Source organism: Acanthochromis polyacanthus, chromosome 13 (genome assembly GCF_021347895.1).
Source record: "Acanthochromis polyacanthus isolate Apoly-LR-REF ecotype Palm Island chromosome 13, KAUST_Apoly_ChrSc, whole genome shotgun sequence".
NCBI classification, from domain to species: Eukaryota; Metazoa; Chordata; class Actinopteri; family Pomacentridae; genus Acanthochromis; species Acanthochromis polyacanthus.
The window spans coordinates 35,554,995-35,578,428 of NC_067125.1; the positions used below are offsets into that span (position 1 = coordinate 35,554,995).

Genomic DNA, 23,434 nt, shown 5'->3' on the forward strand with positions numbered 1-23,434 from the left:
ATAACAAAACAGAGAAACAAAAGAGAAGTAAGTGAAAGAAAAAACTGCGGCAGGACTTTGAGCTAAATGATAATGCCAGCTCAAAGTGTTCACAATGCAAAAATGCTGATGTTTAGCAGGCTGAATGTTTGCAGTCTTCACTGTCTTAGTTGATTGTGTTACGGTGTTGCTAATTAGCACTAAAGCGGATACAAAGTGCACTAAAAAAAACTCTTATGTCCCACGTTTGAAAAAGATTCAATGAAATTAGTAAAGCTCTGTGCTAGATATACTATGTGAATACACCTCAAGGATTTATTATATGGCCATATGGGACCATATGTTTGCGATGTATGTTGTGTGCACTGCTCTCGATTCTTGAAATGTGATCTTCTCTGACGTGGACTGACAGTTGTGTGAAATAATGAATAAATTGAGCATGTCTGTCAAAGCTTTTTTTAGTCCGTAGTTGAAAGTCATAGCGTCAGCTGAGAGAAAACCTTTCCTGACACCCTCAGAGAGAGAGAGAGAGAGGCCGGGAGAGAGGAAGTGTGAGAGGGAGACAGATAGAGAAATGCAGAATATTCATCCTCTGTAAGCCATCAGTAATGAGAATTTGCTGAAGCTATTTGCACATATCTAACACCCCGTGCTCCAGTGGACAGTGCAGAGTAAACCAATTCGCTGTTTATATTTAACCGCAGAGCTCCGTGCTGATAAAAAGCCATGCTGGTCGCTATCTGAGCTCTTCTTACTCTGCCTGCTCCGGCCTGACACTGAATGCTTTATTACATGCACTGCCGGGGGCTGACATTGAAAACTTGTCCTTGTTAAACCCTGTTTGTGACGGCAGTGAAATGTAAAGGCAGCGTTTAGCCTGTTTTGCTGATCCAGCGCTGAGGGCCGTCCTCAGTGGAAGTTTACCAGATTTGATTCCCACCAGATTTTGAAAAAAACAGGAAGATTAAACACTTTTTTTTTGTTAAAATATGAAATTTAAACCTGCTATAATAAAAAACCCTCAGTATTACCAGTAGATCAAAGGATCACATGTATATAAAATGGTTTTCTTGTTGTGAAACTCACCAGAATCTGCAGTTCCCTTCAGTTTTAAAGCTGCTGTCCAGAGTTTCCGTTTGTTTTCAATTTATGTATCATTTTTTAATAAAGCTTAAGTGTGTTAGTCTAGTTCGATACTATAATATAATGTTCGTATAACGCGATATGAAAATTTATTCCTGAGCTCCGCCTTCCTCTCATAGACCCCCATGTTATTCCAAAAAGCGCCGGTCGCTGCCGACCAATCAAGTTCGAGCTTCAGCTTTGTCATGCTGTCAATCAACGGTTACGCGCACAGCAAGCAAGCCCATGCAGAGGTGGGCGAGCTACGCAACCGCGCGCACATTTGTTTTGCTTGTGGAGGAGAGAGCATCAGGGATCAGTAACTTCCAGAAAAGTTACCAATCCCACGGCTTGTCAGGCCAAGAGACTGCAGGACGTTTTTTGGCTCGGGGTGCTCGCGTCGCTCCCCGACCACGGCCTCCATAGCCCGCCTGACGGCTTCGTTTAGATGCCCGACCTCTGGAGGAAGATGTTGGGGCGTCTGGGACATAGTCTTCGTCAGAGGAGTCATGCAATTCTGAACTCTAGATAGAAATAAATAAACAATCTAACACATATACACGCGTAAATGCACTAAGTTTGATAAACAACGTCATCGAGAGGGATACACGAGTGTAATCACATATTGAAACTTTACTCGTTCGTCCTAGCAGATTCATGTTATTTTGGTATTAGGACAAGTTAGACTCAATACAGCATTCTAACGTAATTCCTTTATTATTTACTAAATGTACTAAATGCAGAAGAGGGGAAAACAGCAAAACAGGCAAGATGCTGCAGCACTCCGGGCACTCCTCTCATGTACTGCGCACGTGCACAAATAAAGGGGCGAAATCAGAGGGAGGGAGGGTGGGACCAACAGCGTTTTGGGAGACGCTGCGATTCAAACTCCGGACAGCAGCTTTAAGGAGCTTTGAGCCTCATTGGTTTCATGGCACAGCCATGAAAAACAGTCCAGTTATCATCCCAGGATATTAGCTCTGATTTGTGAATCTCATATTGTAGCTTCAGGTGCTTCAACCTGCTCGTGCATATGTTTAATTGCAGTTTATCTAGAGAAAAAGAAAGAGGACCCACAACATCCTAAACCTCCCATAATACCTTGTTTATCCATCCATGTTCAACAACATAGCAGTGGAAAGTCGTGCAGTCATGTTCTGTGCTGACTCATTTGTGTTACGTAGGTGTCAATCCATGATAAGTTACAGTGTGCTGTGAGTAAGGAATTATTATTAATAATAACGGTACCTCGACTTATGTAACACCTTTCATAATAAGTTACACTTTACACGCAGTATTTCAGTTAAATAAGATGCAATCAGATGAGACATAAACATGAAATAGGAACAAATAAAATGTAAATACAACAGCAGACCTTTTGTATGAACAACACAGTAGTACATAGTATCTCTGAGTAAACAAGTAAAGTTTGAATTCAAACAAAAATTGGTTGGACTCCTTAAGATAAACAGTGGAACTAAAAAATAGCAAACCAGCCCATGTGTAAAATGTGATGGGAATGTGTTATTTCTGTTTACTTCATGGATTCATTCAGTTCACAAAGATCCGACATTTTCTTCATTTTTGTCTTTTCTGTGACCAGTTTCAGTCCCGTACTGTTTTTATGTCATGAGTAATCCTTTTACCACTGCGATTTGTCACATTTAGTTCTGCTTGATACATGAGGTTTTCCTACATTTTTAACCACCTGAATGGGAATGCACGTGATATTTGTAGCCTTGTTGATTTAATTAAATCTTGTTGGTCTTGTGAGTTCAGTTTTCAGTAGAAAAAGCTCTGAAAACCTACTTTTCACTTGCTTTTTTTGCCTCTTGGCACTGGATGGTACAAACTGTTTGGCCTAAGTCCTGATCCATATTCCTGCTGGATGATCTCCATACTGTGTTTTCTGCAGACTCGGTGTTATGAAGGCTTCTAAACACATCTTGGCTGCCAACAAGTGCCTGCTTCGTTTTTAGAAATGATGGAAGTGCATGCCTTAGCCATTAATTTACTACAGGTACTTAGTGAAGAAGCTTTACTACCTCGCAGATTAAACCTGACTCCATAAGATTCGGAGCCAACCCATTTGGCAGTTTTCACTGTTGACCTTTCCATCTCTCTCATCCGTCTTATGGCCACTATAATGCACAGAAGATGTTTCTCACAGCTCCTGTACATAGATTATCTAAACAACAGTGGAAAAATACAGGGAGTGCGTGAGGATGAGCAAACACAGAGTCGATCTTACTAAACAATGTTTGACTTGAGAGTGTTTGGTCAGAGTTAATAGAAGCAATGTGTTTGACAGTAGACCTGCTGAGCTAAAGACAAGAGTCTGCCCAGTGTCACAGATGACATCACAGCCAGATAATGGCCTGGCTCCAGGCCACAACAAAATTATATCCCCGTCGGGGAGTTCAACTACAAATAAAACCTCAATAAAAGTCTCTTTTATGGTGTATTAAACTGCACTTATCTACTATTTGGAAGCCTGTTTTTACTCATGATAGTAAATGCAATATAGAAAGCTCCAGTTCCTCATTTGGCCCGCGGAAAATCGAGGATAAAATATGCATCGGCTGAAATGAGCCAAATAAAATCATAGCAACATGAACTACTCTTTACTTTCTCTGAAGGCATCAAGAAACCTCACGAAGACCCACCGCTCACATTAGAGAGATGAAGAGAGATCGGGAAATTGCCGTGTGCAGCGGAGAGCGCTAAATGATTTCATCTTGGTGAAGTCATGGAGAAGATAGCTTCCTCACTTGTATAAATATTTAAGCAGATGAGCATTAATCCTGAGTCAGCGACTATTTTAGGCGTGCGGAGCAATGTAAGAGAGTGCAAACTGACAAAGTAAGGTGGAAGTCAGGTGCTGCCAGGACATTTGGGATGCATGAGTTGGAGTTTGAAGACAAGGGTGTGTGGTGTAAGTGTTAGAAGTAGACATCTGCTCTCATCTGCTGAAGGTTGAAAACTCCCCTGTCTGGAGGAATATCAGAGCTTGAACAATAAACAGTGAGCGGAGTGGATTTTAGTGGCTTCCATGGTTTTAAAAAGCTTCCCCCTGCACTTTGCTCTCTGTGAGATCTAACAGAATAATCTGGTTACTTGATTTCCCTTCACTCCCAGGATCAAGGCCTGTGGTGGGTAATCCATGCAAATACACTTGATGAACCAGCAGTTTCCAGGCATGACAGGCTGTGTGGGTGTTGTGAGAGAACTCAGGGGTTTCCAGAGGGGGGCACGACAAATGCTGTGGGTTTAATAGAAATCTAAGGATGAATGAGAGTTTCTAAACAAATATTTTGACTTTTGCAGAGTCAAGTGGTGGTTTGACAGTAAGTGTGACAACTCCAGTTTTACATATTGAAGGCCACTCATCATTCTGATGTCTTTTAACATTCATTTTTCTCCTCAGTCAGCTGACACCGTGACAACTAGTAACATACAAAAAGTTCAAATATACACAAGGTTTCACAAAAAAGTGTCTCTAACCCTCTAATTAATTGTTATATCTGTTCTAATGATAGCAATATCAACAGGCTCTGCAGCCTTCAAAAAATGGCACCAAGTTGTGGTTTGATATCAGATATGTTTGCTCCTGGTACAGGGAAGTTGAATTAGTTGTATCAACTGCAATCTGGTGTACAGCACTAGACTGTATGTGTTAATTTTGGAATCTATTTACATGAAACAGTTTGTAGGCTTTTTTCAGTCGACACTTTAGCCGCTCTTTTCACCAAGTGGGAGAAATCAGGAGCTTCTGATAGCGACAGAAAAACTACTGGAGATATGACGTGAACATCAGTTGCTCATAAATAAAAGTCTGAAAAAAGACACAGTCGCAGCACAAGCCAAGTTAACAGGCTGCTGTGACCTTATATTGAACACATATTTATGAGAGTGGTATCGATCGTCTCGTTTTAACTTCTGGCAAGAAAGCGAGTAAGTGGAAACCTCAAAAATGCTGAACTAATCCTTTAATCCAATAAAAATTCAGTGAAGAAGAGCAAACTACACTCATGGAGGAATGTGATGGAGATTTCTGTCCAAATCAAATCTCTTCTCCTCCAAAATCCACATAAATTCTCCCCTTTTACTTATTTGTACGGACGGTCACGGCGCTGTGGAAGCCTCCGACACACACATAAGATCGAGCAGTCATGAGGGTGTTTCTGACACCATATGGAGCTGCATTAGTCTCCCCGCCACGGTGGCACACAATCAAAGAGATCATCTGCTCCGCTTGTTTAAGTAAAATGTTATTTGATGACAAGATGAGCTTTTAGCGTCTCAGCGTAATAATAAATCACAGCAGTCATTATGTACATTTCCTCTGAGGGGAAAAGTGCCTATTTTATATTCCGTGTGTCACAGTTTGAGTGATACAAGAGAGACACAGAAGTTAAAACACCCACCGTCTGCTGCATTGTGGGAGTGGCAGTTTTTTCTAGACTGTATTCAAGAAGAGATAAGAGATGATCATATTTGGCTTTATTGATCCCAGGAGACATTTAGCATCGCAGCAGGACGAGCAGACCAGAGAGGCAGATAGGAACAGAATAGAGAAGTGTGGAAAAAAACCTGTGAAATATGAGATTCAAAGAGAGACAAAGGTGCAGAATATATTCTACAGGCGAGGAAAAGGGCTGAAAAGACAGATGATAGGGGAAAAGTAGAAAAACTAGATATTTTTACCAGTAAATTCTCCTTTCATGGCTGGCAGGGAATGTTCTCACAACACTGACTAAAATCAGCTACAAATTATAATAAGTTTTTAGAGAACATGTTAAAATTAAATGTTATATTCCATGAAAACAAAGGAGGAACAATCCAGAACCATCATTCAAACAGTGTTTTCCAGGTGTTATTGAGGTCTGAAAAGATATTTTATACAGGATGTTTTGTAATGTTCCTGTGATGTGACATAATAAAGGTTTAACTTTTCAGTTTGGTTCAGGGAACACATTACTGATCCTCTAACTATAAAACTCTTCACAAAGATGGAAAAAAACGGATGTTTTCAATGCGGTATTCAAAAAGCGTTTTCAAGATGTTATCCAGACCTCAGATGATAGAATGTTCTTCCTGTAATGTGATATATTAAAGATGGAACTTTTTGCCTTTTTGTTGAGGAAACACATTACTGAACATTTGTCTATTAAACATTTTTACAATAATAGCAAAGGAAGGAAGTTTTCAATGCAGCATTCCTTAAACATTTTCATGATGGTACCCCGACCTCATATGACAGAACCTTCTTTGTTCCTGTGACGTGATGCAGTAACGAAGGTGGAACATTATGGCTGCAATGTTCTGAGGACATTTTGGGGATGTTGTTGCAGGTGCTGTCTGATAAATGCTCTGTAATGTCAGTGGAGACGAGCTGCTGTGATAAGGCGAGTTAGGAGCTGCAGCCCTGTCCCTCTCAATAACAGCAAAAGGCATTTGCAAAATCGCTCTGGGTGGAGCTATTCTTAGAGGGCCTGGAGAGGCCGGCCACGCTGTCCGAGAGCCGTGACGTCAGCGCGCGGGAGCCGAGTTTGCTCCAAAATGTGAGGCGGTTTCGTGATGGTGACCATGCACGCTTCATTACAATCAATCTGTTGCAGCAGCGTGTAGTTTGTAAAGGAGAGGCAGTAGTGAAAGGTGAGAGGAGAGCACATGTAGGAAGAAATGGAGGAGTGTCAAAGATGGAGGCCGTTGTGGAGCTATCTGAGGAAATGAGGAGTGTGTGTGTGAGTGATGGGTCTCTCCATCTGCCATTATCTTCCTGCAGAACTAATTACAAGGTGATGGACAGCACACTAATCACCAGAGCCACCAGTGGCTCTAAATTAGCCGGATCGTGGTGTCACGCCTGGTGTGATGGAGAGGAGGCGAGACAGAGATGGAGGGAGGGAAACTGGTCCGGAGGGAAAAAGGAGGTGATGTAGAGACAGAAAAGGCAGCAGGGTTCAGGCAAATTGCAAATGAGTGCCGAAAAATAGGAAAGTGATAGACAAAGAGGCACTTTTACACTCACTCTGTCTGCTTCGTCTTGCATTTATCTCCCTCCTCTTGTCCTCTTGTAACTCTCAAACAGAGATCCTACCATTGTTTTCCCTCGGCTGTTTCTTGACGTCGGTGCCGTCTCTATCTCTGTCCTCCCTCGCCCCTTGTCTGTCATGTCTTTTTTCAGCTCCGTGTCTTTTTTATCTCTCTCTTTTATTCCTCCCAGGCTTCGGCGCTCTGTCTGCTAAATGAAAGCGTGTCTCCATACAGGCTCTGTTTTGTTTTTTTGTTTTTTTAAGACATGATGCTTCAGGCGAACCAGCGGGGTTCCTGAGCATGTGTCAACCACTCCCACTCAGCACACCTCGACGTCAACATTCAAGCAGTGGAAACACATGCATACAATCACATGTATGGGGGGGGATGCATGAACACACACTTTCACACTCTCGCACTCCACAGCTGCTTTGCACCTGTTGCGTTTTTTCCGTTTTGGATATTTAAAATGCATCATCCAATGCATTTTTTTTTTCCAATTTCCTGTGCTTTGTCTACTTGTGCCCCTCTTCAAATCTGGCAGTGAGATTTCTCAGAAAGAGAGAGATATTACAGTGACACTGAAGCGTCGCAGCCTCAGCCCGTTCTTTTGTCCCTGTCCTCACATGACGCTTCTCATTTAGACAAGTCTGTCTGCACCACTTGTTTCCTTTGTGCAAACTCATTTTTCGTCCTCTCGTTACAGATGTGCTCATAAAAATGCTGCTTTTTTAACCCACACTCAAATCAGCAAACCATGTCTGTTTTGTAGAATTATCTTTCACAAAAAACTCGAACTTCAGGGTGAGCCACTGTCTTAATTCTCATCTTTTTGGCTCTTAATTTAATATGGAAAATGTGGCTTTTTAATACCTAGAGATATCCAGTTTACTATATGACAAAGAAAAGCAGCAAATGCTCACTTTTAAAATGCTTGAAGCAGAGATTGTTTTCCTTGTTGCTTGAAAATGTTTTAATAAAATAGCAATTGCAAATTCATGACCAATGAAGCTTAATACCTCAAAGACTAAGGAGCTGGTTATAGACTTTGGGAAGTCCAGACCGCGTCCACACCCAGTATCGATCAGGGATGATGTGGTCAAGATCGTAGGCAGCTACAAGTACCTCGGTGTGTGGATGGACAAAGAGCTGGACTGGGCATGCAATACAGACTACCTGTACAAGAGGAGCCAGAGTAAGCTGTACGTCCTGAGAAGGCTGCGATCATTCAACGTCTGCAGGAAACTCCTGTGGACGTTTTACCAGACTGTGGTAGCCAGCACTTTGTTTTATGCTGTGGTGGTCTGGGGGGGGGGGGGGGGGGGGGGGGGGGGGGGGGGGAACAGTACATCAAAGAAGAACATAAATAGGTTGGAGAAGCTGGTCAGGCGAGCTGGCTCTGTTGTTGGCATGAAGCTGGATTCCCTGGTGACAGTGACAGAGAGGAGAACTTTGAACAAACTACTTGCCATCATGGATGATGCTAGCCACCCTCTGCATACGGTCATCAGAGCACGGAGAAGCCTGATCAGTGACAGGCTGCTCCTCCCCAATTGCAGGACCAACCATTTTAAGGACTCTTTTATCCCCCGAGCCATCAAACTGTACAACTCTGCACTCAGTGGGAGGGTGAGGGGTACAGGGAGAGGAGGGGATGGGGGATGCTGACACTGTTGGTATAGTGCATTATAATGCCCAGCAGGACATGTGGAATGCCAAGGGAGAGTGCAATTAACACATTCCACTAACTTTTTAACTTTGTTCCTATTTATATATTGACTTTGACTGTTTTTATCTTGCACTAAATTTTATTTCAGGTGTTCTTTTCTTTCTGTGTTTTATCTTGTACTGTTTGTGCTATGTTGGTACTGGAACTACAATTTCCCTGAGGAACTTTCCAAAGGGATCAATAAAGTTATATCTATCTAATTACTGCTTCATGTCTGTAACCAGTTGCAGGTCTACAGGTGAACTACTTGCACCATCAGACAGTGATTCAGTGATAACCTTTTGTTATAGAGCTCAGGCACAGGAAATTAAAACAGAAAGGCAGATGCAGTTAAAACAATTTATTTACAATAAATTCAAACAGAACTACAAATCCCAGCTATTCAACCCCAGAAACTAAGACTCAGGACCTAAGGGAACTAGATTGGGGAAAACTATGCTGCCTCTAGAGGCAGACAAACTAAAGTAACACAAACTCACTGCAAGTAACACCTGGGAAGGAATGCGAGAAGGGAAAACCAACTAAAACAACCAAACTAAAGTGCGCTCAAAAATAGTTCAATTAAGTAAACTAGAGAAACTTCTCAAATGGATACTACAACACGTGAAATGCTCCAAGAAAACAGAGCTACAGTACCTCAAGATAACTCTGGTCAGGAACAGAGAGTCAAAATGCTATGATAACCACAAGAACTAAAGGCTACCATTTCTAATTCTGAGACTAAAGGCTAAAAAAGACTAAAAAAAAAGCACTGACAAAAAGTGGACAGAAGTCAAAATAGCTTAAACTCAGGGCTATAATACTCGGTAGGCTGCAAACACACAAAAAACCTGACCTGAGACTGCTCAGACTGAGGCACTGCTACTGGCATATACTGGGGAACTAGGAGCTGAAGGCTAGGGTGTCCAGGGGGCTGAAAGACGGAGGCTGCGATGACAGGGGAAGGCAAAGGGTTTGGGTTATGTGGCGATGACGGAGATGAACCAGGCGACAAGTCCAGAGGGGAGTGGATTTGGGCCAAAGATGAATCCGAGGATCCAGACAGAAGAGTAGCAGGAGCAGGTGGCATCCAAACTGAGAAAGAGCAGAGAACAGGGTTACTGGGATTTGATCAGGAATAAAGGCTGCAGAAACTTAATAATGAACTAACCGTGAGAGAGTTCACAATCAGGCGTCTGAGAGGTGACTGGAGTCTGGTTATATTGTGTGCTGAGGTGGGCTGATTGATACTGGTGCACCTGCTCCTGCTTCTGCCGATAGCCTGCAGAGAATTGCCCTCACCTGTCAAAGCACCAGCCAGCACACCTAGAAAAAAGCAAATACACAGGGAAGGAGGGCCCTACCTAGAGCTTGCAGAGGCAGGCCTAACACCTTTATATACACAGTGCCAGTATTTTTCAAATTGCTGCAGTATCTGTTCATGGCTCCTGCTGTGTGGTTAAAAATAGATAAAGATCACAGTTACCACACATGAACTATGGCAAAGGTAAAGGTTAGGCTACCAAAAAACCTGGTTAAAGATCATTCTATGGTCAATAAAAATGCAAACTTTAATTTTGACTCTGTGAGAGATGCTAGATATATGCTAATTATCATATTTGCATGATCACTTTTTGCCAAAAAAGTCCATAATGTATGATAATTTGATCATTTTGGATTATTTAGTAGTTGTAATCAGTCCAGGCTGTCCCATTACACAACAGTGAAATACAGATCCTAAGCCCGCTTTTTTTTTTTTTTTACATCTCCTTTCACATGAAGTCTTGTGCTGACAATAAAAGTGACAAAAGATCTTCAGCATCTAAGTCAACTTGTTAACTACAGCACTCAACTAAAACAACTAAAACCAACATCTCTGACACTCTGCACTCTGGATTTTGAACGTGTGCTAGTCTCAGTGCCGTTATTTGGTTTGTATGATGCGGCAATACTGGTAGGTCATCACTGAAAACAAATGCAGAAAACAGAGAGGGAATCCAGAGACGACAGGCTGTTGCTGGTGAACGATGGTGGCGCCGTCTGAGGGCTGGTGACTATTAACATTACATGTGGCTTGGCATTTTTTGGAGTTGGAGCTGCACACGAGTTGCTGACAGAATCTTTGCGAGATGAGTGAGCTGGAGAGTTGGACAGACGTCTACCTGAAGCACAGAGAAGCTATAACACAAAGAAGCAGATGCAGCTTAGACATTTGGCTGACGATACGACCATGACAGCAGGTAGAAAAGTCTGGTGTAGAGTGAAGTGATGAGTGGAAGGTTTAAGTATTGCAGCAGGTGTTCAGTGAATGAGTCTCAGGTGAGTCAGCTAATTTCCATATTTTCATCATATCTAGTGTGTCAGAAAAAGATTCAAAATGCCCCAATATATAGTATTTTAAATGTGGTCGTACATTTGGTTGTTTTTCTGCAGTATGGAAGCCAACATGCTTTTCTTACCCACAATCGTCTGCACAGTCGTATCACAATAAACAAACTTTAGCTCATAGACAGATGAAAGCTCATTTTGCACACAGACTGGAATGGAAAACTGAAAGTTTAGAGCGCAATAATATGACAAAGTAGTACGCCCCAGTTGTAGCCATACAGCTTGAAACAATGCATACTTAGTAAAGGCAGCTATAGAGAGACAAACATGAGACAACAAATAGACAGAAAAACACAAGAAACTGGGACTAAACTGATCATACAATGACACAAACACCAGTTTCACACATGAACACCAGCTGTGCTCCGTGCCCCTTCACCACCCTGTCATCCACAGCTGTACAGTCCTTAAAACACACAGACTGGTGGTGAACCTTTAGCAGAAATGCAGAATCAATCGGTGTGGACAGCACAGGACTTTCATCCAGGAGACAAAACTACCCAGTTAAGCTAAAATCTGACTCTTCCACAACAACACTTCTCCTCCATTTTCCTCCTTTCCTCTCCGTTCTGTGAGGATATTGTGTTTTTGAGAGACGAGGCTTGAAAACGAATTAATTCCAAGGGATCCTGAGCTGTCCTTGTGACCAGTTCAACCAAATCATTGTATAATTTCCCTTTCGAGCCCTTAAGAAGTACACCTAATCGGTAATTTACATGACAAAAAGCAAAGAGGAGGAAGTCCTTTGTCGCAGAATTTAGTTCTCTCTGCTTCCCTCCCTTGTTAAATACTCCCCAACTCGTTTCATGTATCTGTGGCAGCCGCTGTCTGATCTCTGCTATCATACACGACACAAACAGTCACCGATGGGGACACCTTGGCTCCAGAGATTTAGCCCGGCTGTGTTTATCAGGCTTCTGTCTGTCTGTCTGTCTGTCCACCCTGCTCTGATGATCCCGTCATTATCGCACCCTTAATGCATCTCACCACACTCTACATTTCCTCTGGCATGCCATCTATCTGCCTAATGGGCCAGGAGGGTGCGGCCGGCCAGTCATCACTTGTGCACGCTGCTTTTGTGTGCATGTGTTTATGCAGTGTCTTTTTGGGAGTTGTCATTTCACATCAACTGCTTGTGAGTCTGAGTTGGTTGTGTCATGATACCCAACCCTGGCTTTCACCCACGTTTGTAGCCGCATTTGTTGTTGCGTGTTATTTGTAGCTACTGCGTGTGTTGTCAGTGTGTGTGTGCGTTTGTTAGTGCGTCGGAGAACTCTCTAACTGCGTCAGCCATTAAGCCATTATGGACTGTAACTGAATCCTCTGAAAGCTCCACTCCCGTCCACCGCTGCAGGGCGATGATGGATGTCTGTGTGGAGGGATGAGAGTAGTCATGTTGTTGCTGGGCGGTTGTAAAAACAAATAGAGGAGTAGAGTGTGTAGAAAAAGGTGTGCACGGGGATGTAGAGGGCATCTGAGGTGAATCCCTGCTGTACCCGGCTGAGCAGACTTATGAGCGCAGAAGACGGGAAGCAGCATCGACCTTGACGCTCCGCTCCGGGCTGAGTCACGAGCCTCACAGAAAATAAGAGGGTTGTTAGGCTCACTTTGTTCCTTTTACTATCAAAGAATGTGTGTGTGTGTCTGTGTGTAACCATGACAGAATCCATGCATTTTACACAGCGTTTGCAGAAAATACAACTTAAAGAGTTTAACAGAAGGAAAAAAGCAAACATTTGAAAACAATTTTAGGAAAATATATAAGGAGAGTTCAGATGTGTTATTTTCCAGCTTATCCTTGGCGGAATTTTGTACAATATGATGCCACCGTCCTTTGGTAACAGATGTTTATCAAAAGATATTTTCACATGTTGACTTGTAAAAAAAAATTCTCTGAACCTCAAACAGACAGTTTCCTCCTGTTGCATAAATCATAAAACGATAGACCAAAAGATGAATTTATTGGAAGGAATTAACATGTACAACGTTTTCCAATTTTCCAATGGTAGCTTTAGATATTCAAATATTTACATTTTTTATTAGTTTCTGTACATGTCTCATTGTAAACACAGACTTCATTTTGCCCAAAAAGTTCCTGAGTGCTGAATTTTTTAGCTTTTTTTATGGAATGTGGTTAGAGAAAGTGACTTATTTTTGGTGATTTTTTTAAGTGAGACATGTAGAATATGGCGGTTTTGATGACAGAACTTCATGTCACACATGATTAGTTCAAGGACTGAAAGTTAAAGATCTGACAAGCTTTTCTGTTCTTTCTCTGTTTTCTGGCTCTGGCAAATGGTTTCTTTTGGTGTTTTTTTAAAGCCTCACAGAGTTGATTGTAAAATGAATGATGACTGATTTTCAGGCTCACTGACACACCAACCATATTTACATGTTCATTAGTATCATATTTAGAATTCGGCATTTACATGGAACCTAGTCATTCGTATGAATGTACGACCATACCTGTCAGGACGGTCTGATGATCTGCCTGCTGACGTGTTTTTGATTCCTTATCCAAGTTTCTGAGACAGAGATTATTATAACCAGGATACTTGTGCAACACTAGAACACTATTTGTCATTTTTATTGTTGTGTTTTTTTTTATTACAAGCCAAAATGTCTTCTGCAGCAAAAGAAAGAAACTGCAGTGGTGGAAGAAGATATTAAAATCTTTCACTTACAGTAAAAACACCGAAAAATAATCAATTACAAGCAAGACCCTGCATGAAAAGCCATATTTAAGTAAAACTATAAATTTTAGGAACAAATTGTAAAGTAAAAGTAGCTTTTGGTACCTCTTATGAATAAATTATTATCTCACTAGATTATTAATAGTGAGGTATCAGTGTGTCAGCAGCATATTATTGTTGTTGCTGCTGCAGGTGGAAATAGTTTAAAGTACTTCTTCTTAAACTACTTATTTATGTACCGAGCAGCAGATGAATCTGAGGAGTCATCACATTGTTAAAATTCTGACACACAAATCTCTTTTCAGTAGTTGAACTTTTTCTCTAATCTTTGATTTTTGGTGAGATGTTGGATCATTTGATTACTGACTGATCTTTGAAGATTAGAGGGAATAATCCTTATTAGTTGTGTCTGAAATGTGACCCGGCTACAACCTGCTTTTCATCAAAAACAACGGCGTGTTATATATTTTTAAAAAATGTTACGCTGTATAAAATCTTTGTCTTAAAAGTAGCTGAAGCTATCGGACAAATACAATATGTAACAGTTTTAAATGGGAAAACTCAATTAAAAGTACCTAAAAATTGTACTAAAGTGCAGTTTTTGAGTAACCACAGAATCACCACAGAGGAGATGTGCCATATTATTAAAATATAATTGTTTATAAACCATAGATTTAGGAAGAACAAAAGGGAGGACATCTATTGAGAAGATTAAAAGGGATTATAATGATTGTAATGCGATGTTATGGATAATACTAAAGAGCATTTAAAACATTAAAATACGTTCCGTGATGCAGCTTTCTAAAGGGGATAGAGGTAGCGTTAAGGATGGCTAAATTAAAATGTTTATTTTAATTGCTTGTGCGGGAGTAAAGTTCAAGTCTGCAGCTGTGCTGTTAGACAACACAAAGAGTACACACAACGTCCTGCCTGCACTACATCTGTGAGACGTACACAACTACAGCCACTAAATACTAAAAACATATCGATTGCTATTGAACGTGTTCATTCCTTGATGTCTCTGATGAATTATTTAGTGTTTTGGAGTTGAGTTGTTGACAGGCAAGGCCAGAGAGTGTGTATATGTGTGTGTTTGTGTTCATTAGTCCTTCTCATTTGATTAAAAAAAACTCAGCCTCTGACCATTTCTCACTCTGTATTGGCTTTTTTGTCAGTATTTTTGTGAGGTTTCGGGGGAGATGGTGAGTAAAGAGCCACTAACTGCTTTTAACACACTCCCACCTTCTCCTCACCCCCTAATCTCCCACTGGTCTCACCATTTCTCCTCTACTTCAATCCCACAACCTTCCGCACATTCATGCCTCCTCCTCCCTTCATCCCTGCCTCTCCCCTCTCCGTCTCTCACTCCTGACTCACCCGCTGCCTCCCAGCTAACTGTTCCTGACTCATGCTATTCACAGAGCTGTCTGTGTGTCAAGGACAGACTGGGAGGAAAGAGGAAGGATGAAAAAGGAGCTGGATCAGGGAGGTATGACTGTGGGAAGGAGGGGAAATTATTTTTGATACATCACCAGATAGATGAAGTCACAGGCAGGAGGAGTGATGGGAGGAAAAAAGGATGCAAGTGGTTGTGATCACCAGAGGAATAGTGTTTGAGTGATCAGATATCTGAGCCATCAGCAGGCGTTTAAAAGCTTTAGTGGACTAAAAGCTGTGTGTGTGTGTGTGTGTGTGTGTGTGTGTGTGTGTGTGTGTGTGTGTGTGTGTGTGTGTGTGTGTGTGTGTGTGTGTGTGTGTGTCTTTACAAATGAAGTTACTCTGACCTTAGCTGATCTTGTGGCTGCTGAGAAATGCCGCAGCGATCTATAGGATGTGATGACTACAATGAAATACAAGCCTGATTCTTGACTTCACTTTATGTCTGTTGAAGTTTAGCTTGCTTGATCTCGACAGTATCAAGAAATCTCACTGTTTCTCTGCATGATCCTCGTGTCCTTCTGCTTGTCTCCCCTCCTGCTGCCCTCACAAGCCATCTGATAAGTCGAAGGCATAAGACTGAAACATCCTCACAGCATTTCTTCACCCTCATGTTCTTCTAATTTGCATGTGGAGTTCAACAGCAGCATACAGAGACGCTGCTCTCCTGCCCCGAGGCTCAAACTGCTTGCACGACTTTTTGTGTTTTCTCTACACTGTGAGACATTAGTGCTGGCTATTTATAGTCCACTCACTGCCACCCTGAGGAAGTACTGTGGAGGCTAAATTTCACTGTGGCTCTATTAAAAGACACAGAGTGAGATGTCAGCAAAAATATCCCCGTCTTTGTTTTCCAATCCTGGGACGTGCAGCTCGTTTAAAGTCCCCTAAATGAGACTCGAGGTGTTTGCACGGACAGAATGAGGCAAAAGTTGTAAATGACCATGATGTTATCTTCAATCATCTTCAAACCACTGACCTGCTCGTCTTCTTCCCGCAGCGTGTCTGTTGCAGTCTGAGCTGGTAAACTACGAGAGAGTGAAGGAGTACTGTCTGAAGGTGCTGAGCCATCAGAGAGACCACTTCAAGGCCATGTACCGGGCCGGCATCGCCTTCTATCACCTGGGTGACTACGAATGTGCCCTACGTTACCTGCGTGACGCCAAGAACCGCGAACCCACAGGTGACAATGTGTATTATTGTAGGTGTTAGTGGACTTTCAGAGCACAAGCTTAATGCCCAGATTTAAAAAACACAACATACAGTGTCTGGAGACAATTTGGCAATTCAACATACTGTAATATTAGATGCACACTTGAGCTGCAAGGTGGGAATTAATTGGGTTTGAGTAACATGGGAGGAGTTTACGTTCTACAATGATGGATATTTTATCACCTGACTCATTTTAGCTTATTATTTTTAAGTGTAAAGTTTGAGTTACTGCAACTGAATCTCATTTGTAACATCTGCAGAAACAACAGATGAAAAGGATCTTTTTAGCTCTATGTGTACTACGTGTATTGTGCATTATCCCTCCTGCTAAATGTAGTATAAAAGATTTTTTTTAAATGTGAAATTGGAATAAAATATACATGTTTAAGCAGGCACAGTGGAGTAGTGGTTAGAAGTTTCACCTTGCAGCAAGAAAATCCCCGGTTCAAATCCCAGCAGGCTGGTATCTTTCTGCATGGAGTTTGCATGTTCTCCCTGTGCATGTGTGGGTTTTCTCTGGGTACTCCGGCTTCCTCCCACAGTCCAAAAATATGCTGAGGTTAATTGATCGCTCTAAATTGCCCGTAGATGTGAGTGTGATTGTTTGTCTGTATATGTAGCCCTGCAACAGACTGGTGACCTGTCCAGGGTGTCCCCTGCCTTCGCCCGAGTCAGCTGGGATAGACTCCAGCACCCCCCGCGACCCTAGTGAGGATAAAGCGGTGTATAGAGAATGGATGGATGGATGTTTAAGCAGGATTTTTTGCACTGCAGTGTAGAGAAGTGAAAGTTTAATCTTAACTATACCATGTTAAAGCTAAACTAAGACAAGTAGCACATTTTAGAAACATTTTTAACTTCTGCTCCATTGGTTTCAAGAGTGATGGGATTATTTTAGATGTCTGACTGTTAAAAAGACCTTTTATGTTACCAGACACACCCACAATGATGACTGAGAGAGAACATTTGCTTTATGTGAGATCTGAGTAAACACCAAGGTTCCAGGAGCTACAAAAACACAAAAATCCAATCAAGCTGTCCAAAAAAGCTGTGAATAGCTTGAAATTAATAGTGTTTATTGCTTGACTGTTGCCCTTTAGTTTCAATAATGCTACCAAGTAGGACAATTGAACTCACCTGAGCAGCTCCTATTCAGCGTAACCTGTTGAAAGTGGTGCACCTTAATGAGATTTTGGTTGAGCCCTTTGTGGAAAAGTGACCAGGGTGTTCGTTCAGACATTAAGTCGACATTTTTAGGTTTAGATGGCATCAGCTGAAAGGGGCTCACATATGCTTTTGGGGTTTCCCCCGGTGAGGGATGAATACAGTTTTATTTTATCTTTGCTGATTCGTGGACTGAATATCATGTCATCTTATACATGCTTGTACGTGTGGAAGGTACAAAAAAACTCCGCTGACACCTTAAAGTCTGATTTCAGTTTTGTTTTTATGCCCAAATCGTAAATGATCTTCAGTGTAAGCTGTTAAATCTACTGGAAAAGTTGCAGAGTTGATAACAGTGGTGGGGTAATTTACTGTAGCAGCTGCTCCACCACAGTTTTTCATCTGTTCTCTGATGAGCCACGTGCATCAGAGTCAACAAGCTCGGCCGTTTAGAGAAACAAAAATGGAACAACGGCAGCAACTGCAAGCTCAGTTTTTAATATCAGAGAGTAGCTTTGTGTTTACATGTTGGTCATTTCCTCCGTGTGTTTTAATTGATGGGGGCTGCAGATCTTCATGGGATTAGCAGGTGATTCCCAGTTTAACCCTCTGAACTCTGAGTATTTTATTTACTCCTGTCAGTTTTTTTGACTGTGGGCTCATTTTTCACTGCAATATGAAATATGGACGGAGCACAACCATGGCAGGACGTGAAGAGAACTTAAAATTACTTCTGTAGGGTATTGATTATTTATTTTGCACAAGAATTTTTAAAAAAAGAAAATGCAAAGCTTCATCTTAAGCTTAGATTTAGTTAGTTTCCCCAACAGAGCAGCACATCACAGATGAGTAGTTCAAGGACCATCAGGAGGTCAAAAATGTTTCTACAATCAAAGATAAATTTTGTAATTTTGGCAATTTTTTTTTTGAAGATAACATGTCTTTCAAATCTGCCAGCGGCTTTTAGATCTGAAAAGGTTGAAACATTGACATTTAGCCTTGTGCCTTTACATTTTCTCCGCCATTTAAATATTCTTTTTGCTTTGAAATACACTTTGTAAGGTCACAGTCTGTCTCATGGGTGGTTCAAAGCTTTAAACTCTATTTGATATTTAATGGACCAAAAAAAAAGTCTGAGACTCTCTCTTGCAATGTTTTTATTTCTAAAAGAATCCTAAAATTACCCGAATTATCAAATATGATTGGACTGATTGAAGTAAAGTGACTCTTTATTTCCATCTTCCTTTAATTTTCTCTCCATCTCAGACACCAACGTGCTGCGATACATCCAGCTGACAGAGATGAAGATGAGCAAGAGTGGACAGCGGGAACGAGAGAGCGGCAAAGAGACCCAGGGCTAACCTCCGACCTTTTCACCATCCCGACTCCTCCGACCTTTCACCCCTTCGAGCTGTCCTCCAGTGACCCTCCCTCTCTTCACCTCCTCTAATCCTCTGTTGACTCCTGACAGCAGCACAGACAGAAGAAACCCATTCGCCCGCCTGTGATGGACAAAAACGGGACACATATCAAGCGCTGTCTGCAACCCACCCTCCTCTTTTTCCTCCTATTTGCTCCTCTTTTCCCCTCATTTCTCCCTCAGGTGCTGTGATTCCTCTCCCTAGACGCAGTCAGCAAGCAAACATGAAAAAAACAAAAGAAAAATCCACAAAAAACAAGGAGGATGCTGTATTATACTCATATGAAACCGTCATTGTGGTGGAAAGAAAAAGGAGCTTCAAAACATACATATGAATAATAATGGACATTTGCGTGATTTAGTAAATGTTTTAAACACATAAAATGCATTTTTGTTTCTGCTCTCTCTTTTTCTCTCTGCCTTCTCTTTCTCTCCGTCTTATTTCGTACTCTTGAGGAGAATATTGGGGATTGGGAAGCTCGACCACACCGGGAGGAGGGCTGGGGGTGTGTGTTGGCGTGTGCAGTCAGTTTAAAGCTTAATTAGAGGATAGCAAGGGTTGTGTGTGTGACACATATCAAGACTACAGCCCAATTTGATTGTACATCCAAACCCATCAGGGCTCACTCAGGCCCCTTTTGCCCAGACTATGGGACAGACTAGCACCAGAAACCTTTCAGCTAGTAGAGAAAAAAAAAACCTGCCTCTGTGCTTAATCTACCGCTGTCTCACTTTTCTTTCCTGGATGCCATGTATCTCAGTTTCTAGACTGTTTTTTCAATTCAAGGGCTAATTCAATTGTTTGTAATCCGTCATTAGGGTTTTTAATTTGCTGTCATACTCAGTAGTAAGAGATCGGCCGTTAATCGCATCTGCGTGTGCAGCAAAGAGACACAATTCTTTCCAGCGGTTCTTGCTGTAATCAGGTGTGCTATCGTGGAAACTGGCATGTCTCGAATCCGTTGCCCCTCCTGAGTCGTGTTAATGTCATTGAGACTGTCGAGGCCCCTCCCTCCTATCTACACCTTCTGTCCTCCCATTAATGATGTCACAACGGAAAATAGCCAACGAGGCCGGACTTCCATCAACAGCCGTTGGCTCGGTGGAGATCCGCTCTAAAGTTTCCCGGTGAGAAAAAACACTTTGACGAATCCAAAGCGGAGGTCCAACCTTTTATTGCTAATGCTGAAGTTTCCCAGACGTCGATACAACACCGAGGAGACTCTGGGCAGCGTTAGTGCAGGGAAAACAATCACACACATCTGTCCTGACAGTCCAAAACCGCCATCTTGGAGCACTCAGCTTTAGTGCACTTCGACATGAGCGAGCCATTTGAGATTTCTCCTGCTTACGGTTTATTGATAGATAAAAACATCTCTGAATATTGTTCCCAGCTGCGTGGACAGAAAACACTCAACATTAGCATTAGACGCTACTGACGATATGGCTTGTGGATGTCCATTACTAGCTGCCAAACGCTGCCGCTGCTTCTCTTGTGACTTGTGAAGCTGAATCATTGATAATGCAAATATTGCTTTTCTAATAGCTTTACCACGAGCGTAACTTTGCCTTCCCTGTTCTACAGAAGGTTGGATTGATAATTTGTGAAAGCATGACCTGAATTTCCCTTGTCTCTGATGCCATGAAACCCAGTTTCCTCTTTCTCGTGTGCAAGCCCACCTCCTGCATGAAATGTGCGGCTCCAGAGAGTAACTTCAGATGTTTGGGATAGGGATTATATCTGCTCTATTGCTTTCTGTCATGGCATGCTGCCACTAAACTGTTTGCTCATACCTCTGTTTTATCCATTCTGCCCTTTATAAACACAGAAGGTGGCGACAGACTGTGATCACAGCAGTAGAATAGGTATCAAATAATTCTTGAATAAAAAGGGGGTCTTTAATAATTCAGAGTCACCTTCTGGCTTGGCCGAGGTGACGGATTCTTCCACTGCTTAAGAAATTCAAAAAGAGGTGGAAGAGGAAATCAAATCAAAGAAAGATGCTGGGAAAAGATTTCCCCCCTCCCTGTTTATTTCATTGACCTGCTATGAGGTAAATGGGGACCTAAGTGTGTCAATGGGACTCTGGAGAGACGGCACCATGCGTTAAAGGGACCAGCATGATACAGAGAGGCTCCAGTGGAGGGAGAAGTAGGTCAGCCCCAGGAAAGCAGCTGTGGCAGATAAGTTTTGAGCTAATTTATCATTATACACTAAATTACCAAAAGTATGTGGACACAGGAGCGCACACCCGTACTTGAATCTGGTGTTAATCTGCTGCCATGATAGGATTTCCGCAAGATTTAGGAACCTTGATGATGGAATTTGATCAGCATTCAGGCACAAGATCATTATTAATGTTCGGCAATGAGGCGACATGTCGGATGTGGTGGATGTTTCTATGTAGGCAAGTCAAGCTGTTCCACATTAAACCAGGAAAAACATTTCTGTATGTCGTATTGCAAGCTGTAGTGTAAGGATTATAAAAGGGGGTTTGACCAAAAGTACACAATATTACAGTAAGTGGTTTGTAGAGTGCAGGTTAGAAGTACTAAATACTTTTTTTTTTTTAAAAACAGCCAATCACACAGCCAGCTTAGTGGCTTTTCAAAAATAAAAACTCCTCAATCAAACTAAAATGACAATCCAAAAAATGCTTTTATTGTGACAGGAGGAAATATTTCCAGTTTTCCTTTTTTTCCCGCCATTATTCATATTTCTGCCATAATAACTGATTTGTCTGTTTATTATTAGACATTGCAGGTCTTCATGCAAAGGTGTCCACATACTTTTAGCAATATAGTGCATAGAATAATTGGCATCGCAGTAATATCTGTAATTCTTATTTGAAGTGTTAAAGTAAAGACCTTTCGGATCCAAAATTAATGAACATTAACCAGAAGACTGAATCCATTAGGGTGAAAACATCATCTGCAGAAGCCCTCCTCGCTCTTGACTTGCGTCTATTTTCTTTCCATGACTCCTTGTTTCCCTAAAGGAGGTAAATCAACACAACAACGAGGACAAGCACCTGCAGGCTTGGTCTCCATGGCTGCCTGGGCTGAATCTCCTCACCCACGGGCCCCTCGAGGATAGGTCTCCCTCCCCGATGGTCCTCTCTCCATGGCACCAGTCTGCCATCTTGTTTTTGTCTCGCTGTGCTAAGTCATTCGAGCTCAACGTGTGCTACGACTGTCTAGGGATAACTCGCTGCACATAAAACTGGTTTGTTTCTAGCCGACGAGTCGTCTTGATTAATGACTCCAAGGCTGTTGTTGTGATCCGACAACATGCTGTGTGTGCGTATAGAGACAGAGACACTGGATCTCTGCATCAGTGTAGCTTTGAAAACAAACTAAAAGCACAAAAAAAAAATAGAGATGGAAAAGTTCAAAACTACTGGCTGTGTTAATTTATTTTTGCTCTTTTTACTTTGATGTCATTTGAGGTAAATGTTTGTCAAATGTCAAAGTAGTTTTTGTGAATATATGATACAAATGTACAAAAAAATAACAAAAATGGAAAGTTTTATGGTTGTGAAAAGCTTTACTTTATTGAATTACTTTATCAAAGCGAGACATAGAAAAGAGAATTTTACTATCGCGGTTCCACGGAGCTGCTTCGTGACTGTGTCTGTATTTGTTGGTATTTCTGTTGATGCCCTTTTCGTCGAGGGATCCAGAGAGCGTGCAGTGCCCTTCGACCCCTCCATCCAACCGACCATTTGCCTGACCCGTCTGTTTCTGTACAGTAAGACGGCCGGTAAACACAGGAACGGATGAGAACTCTGAGGAACTCGTACCGGAGCCACAGGCCTCCATCCTGTTTGTTTCTGTGTGGACATGAAGGACATGAAGCTGGGGACGGCAAGGCTAAGACTGCGTTTTTGTCTCGCCTCGGTCCCAGGAGGCCTTTTTTCCATTCAACATCCAGACATCCGACTGGCCTCCATCACTGGTTTTACTGAACTGCTAGCCCAGGAATGCACTATTGATTGGTAAATGAAGATTATGAATAAAGTTTCAAACAAAGTGAAATGCTGCTGTTGTTGTTGTTTGGTGACAAGGAAAAGCCAGTACAGTTACAAAAGAAAGGAGTTTACAATAGTGAAGAAAAAGATTCATGTTCTGGACTGACCTGCAACAAATCTCAAATATAACGCTGAAGATCTCACATCATAAGACAATCAGTAAAATACTGGAAGGTCTTTAACCTTCCCCAAATACCTAATCACTGTCAGTGCCTGGTAAAGGTCCACTCCTTTTAAAATT

At 41.9% G+C, this 23,434-nt stretch overlaps 1 protein-coding gene across 1 annotated transcript in view; it reads left to right on the forward strand.

Moving 5' to 3' along the window:
- Positions 1-23,200, forward strand: part of ttc9b (tetratricopeptide repeat domain 9B) — a 37,151-nt gene extending 13,951 nt beyond the window's left edge. The window contains 2 exon segments of the mRNA XM_022221117.2: positions 16,367-16,549; positions 19,009-23,200. Coding sequence (XP_022076809.2) covers positions 16,367-16,549; positions 19,009-19,103 — 278 coding nt within the window. The 3' untranslated portion in view covers positions 19,104-23,200.
- The last annotated feature ends 234 nt before the right edge of the window (positions 23,201-23,434 follow it).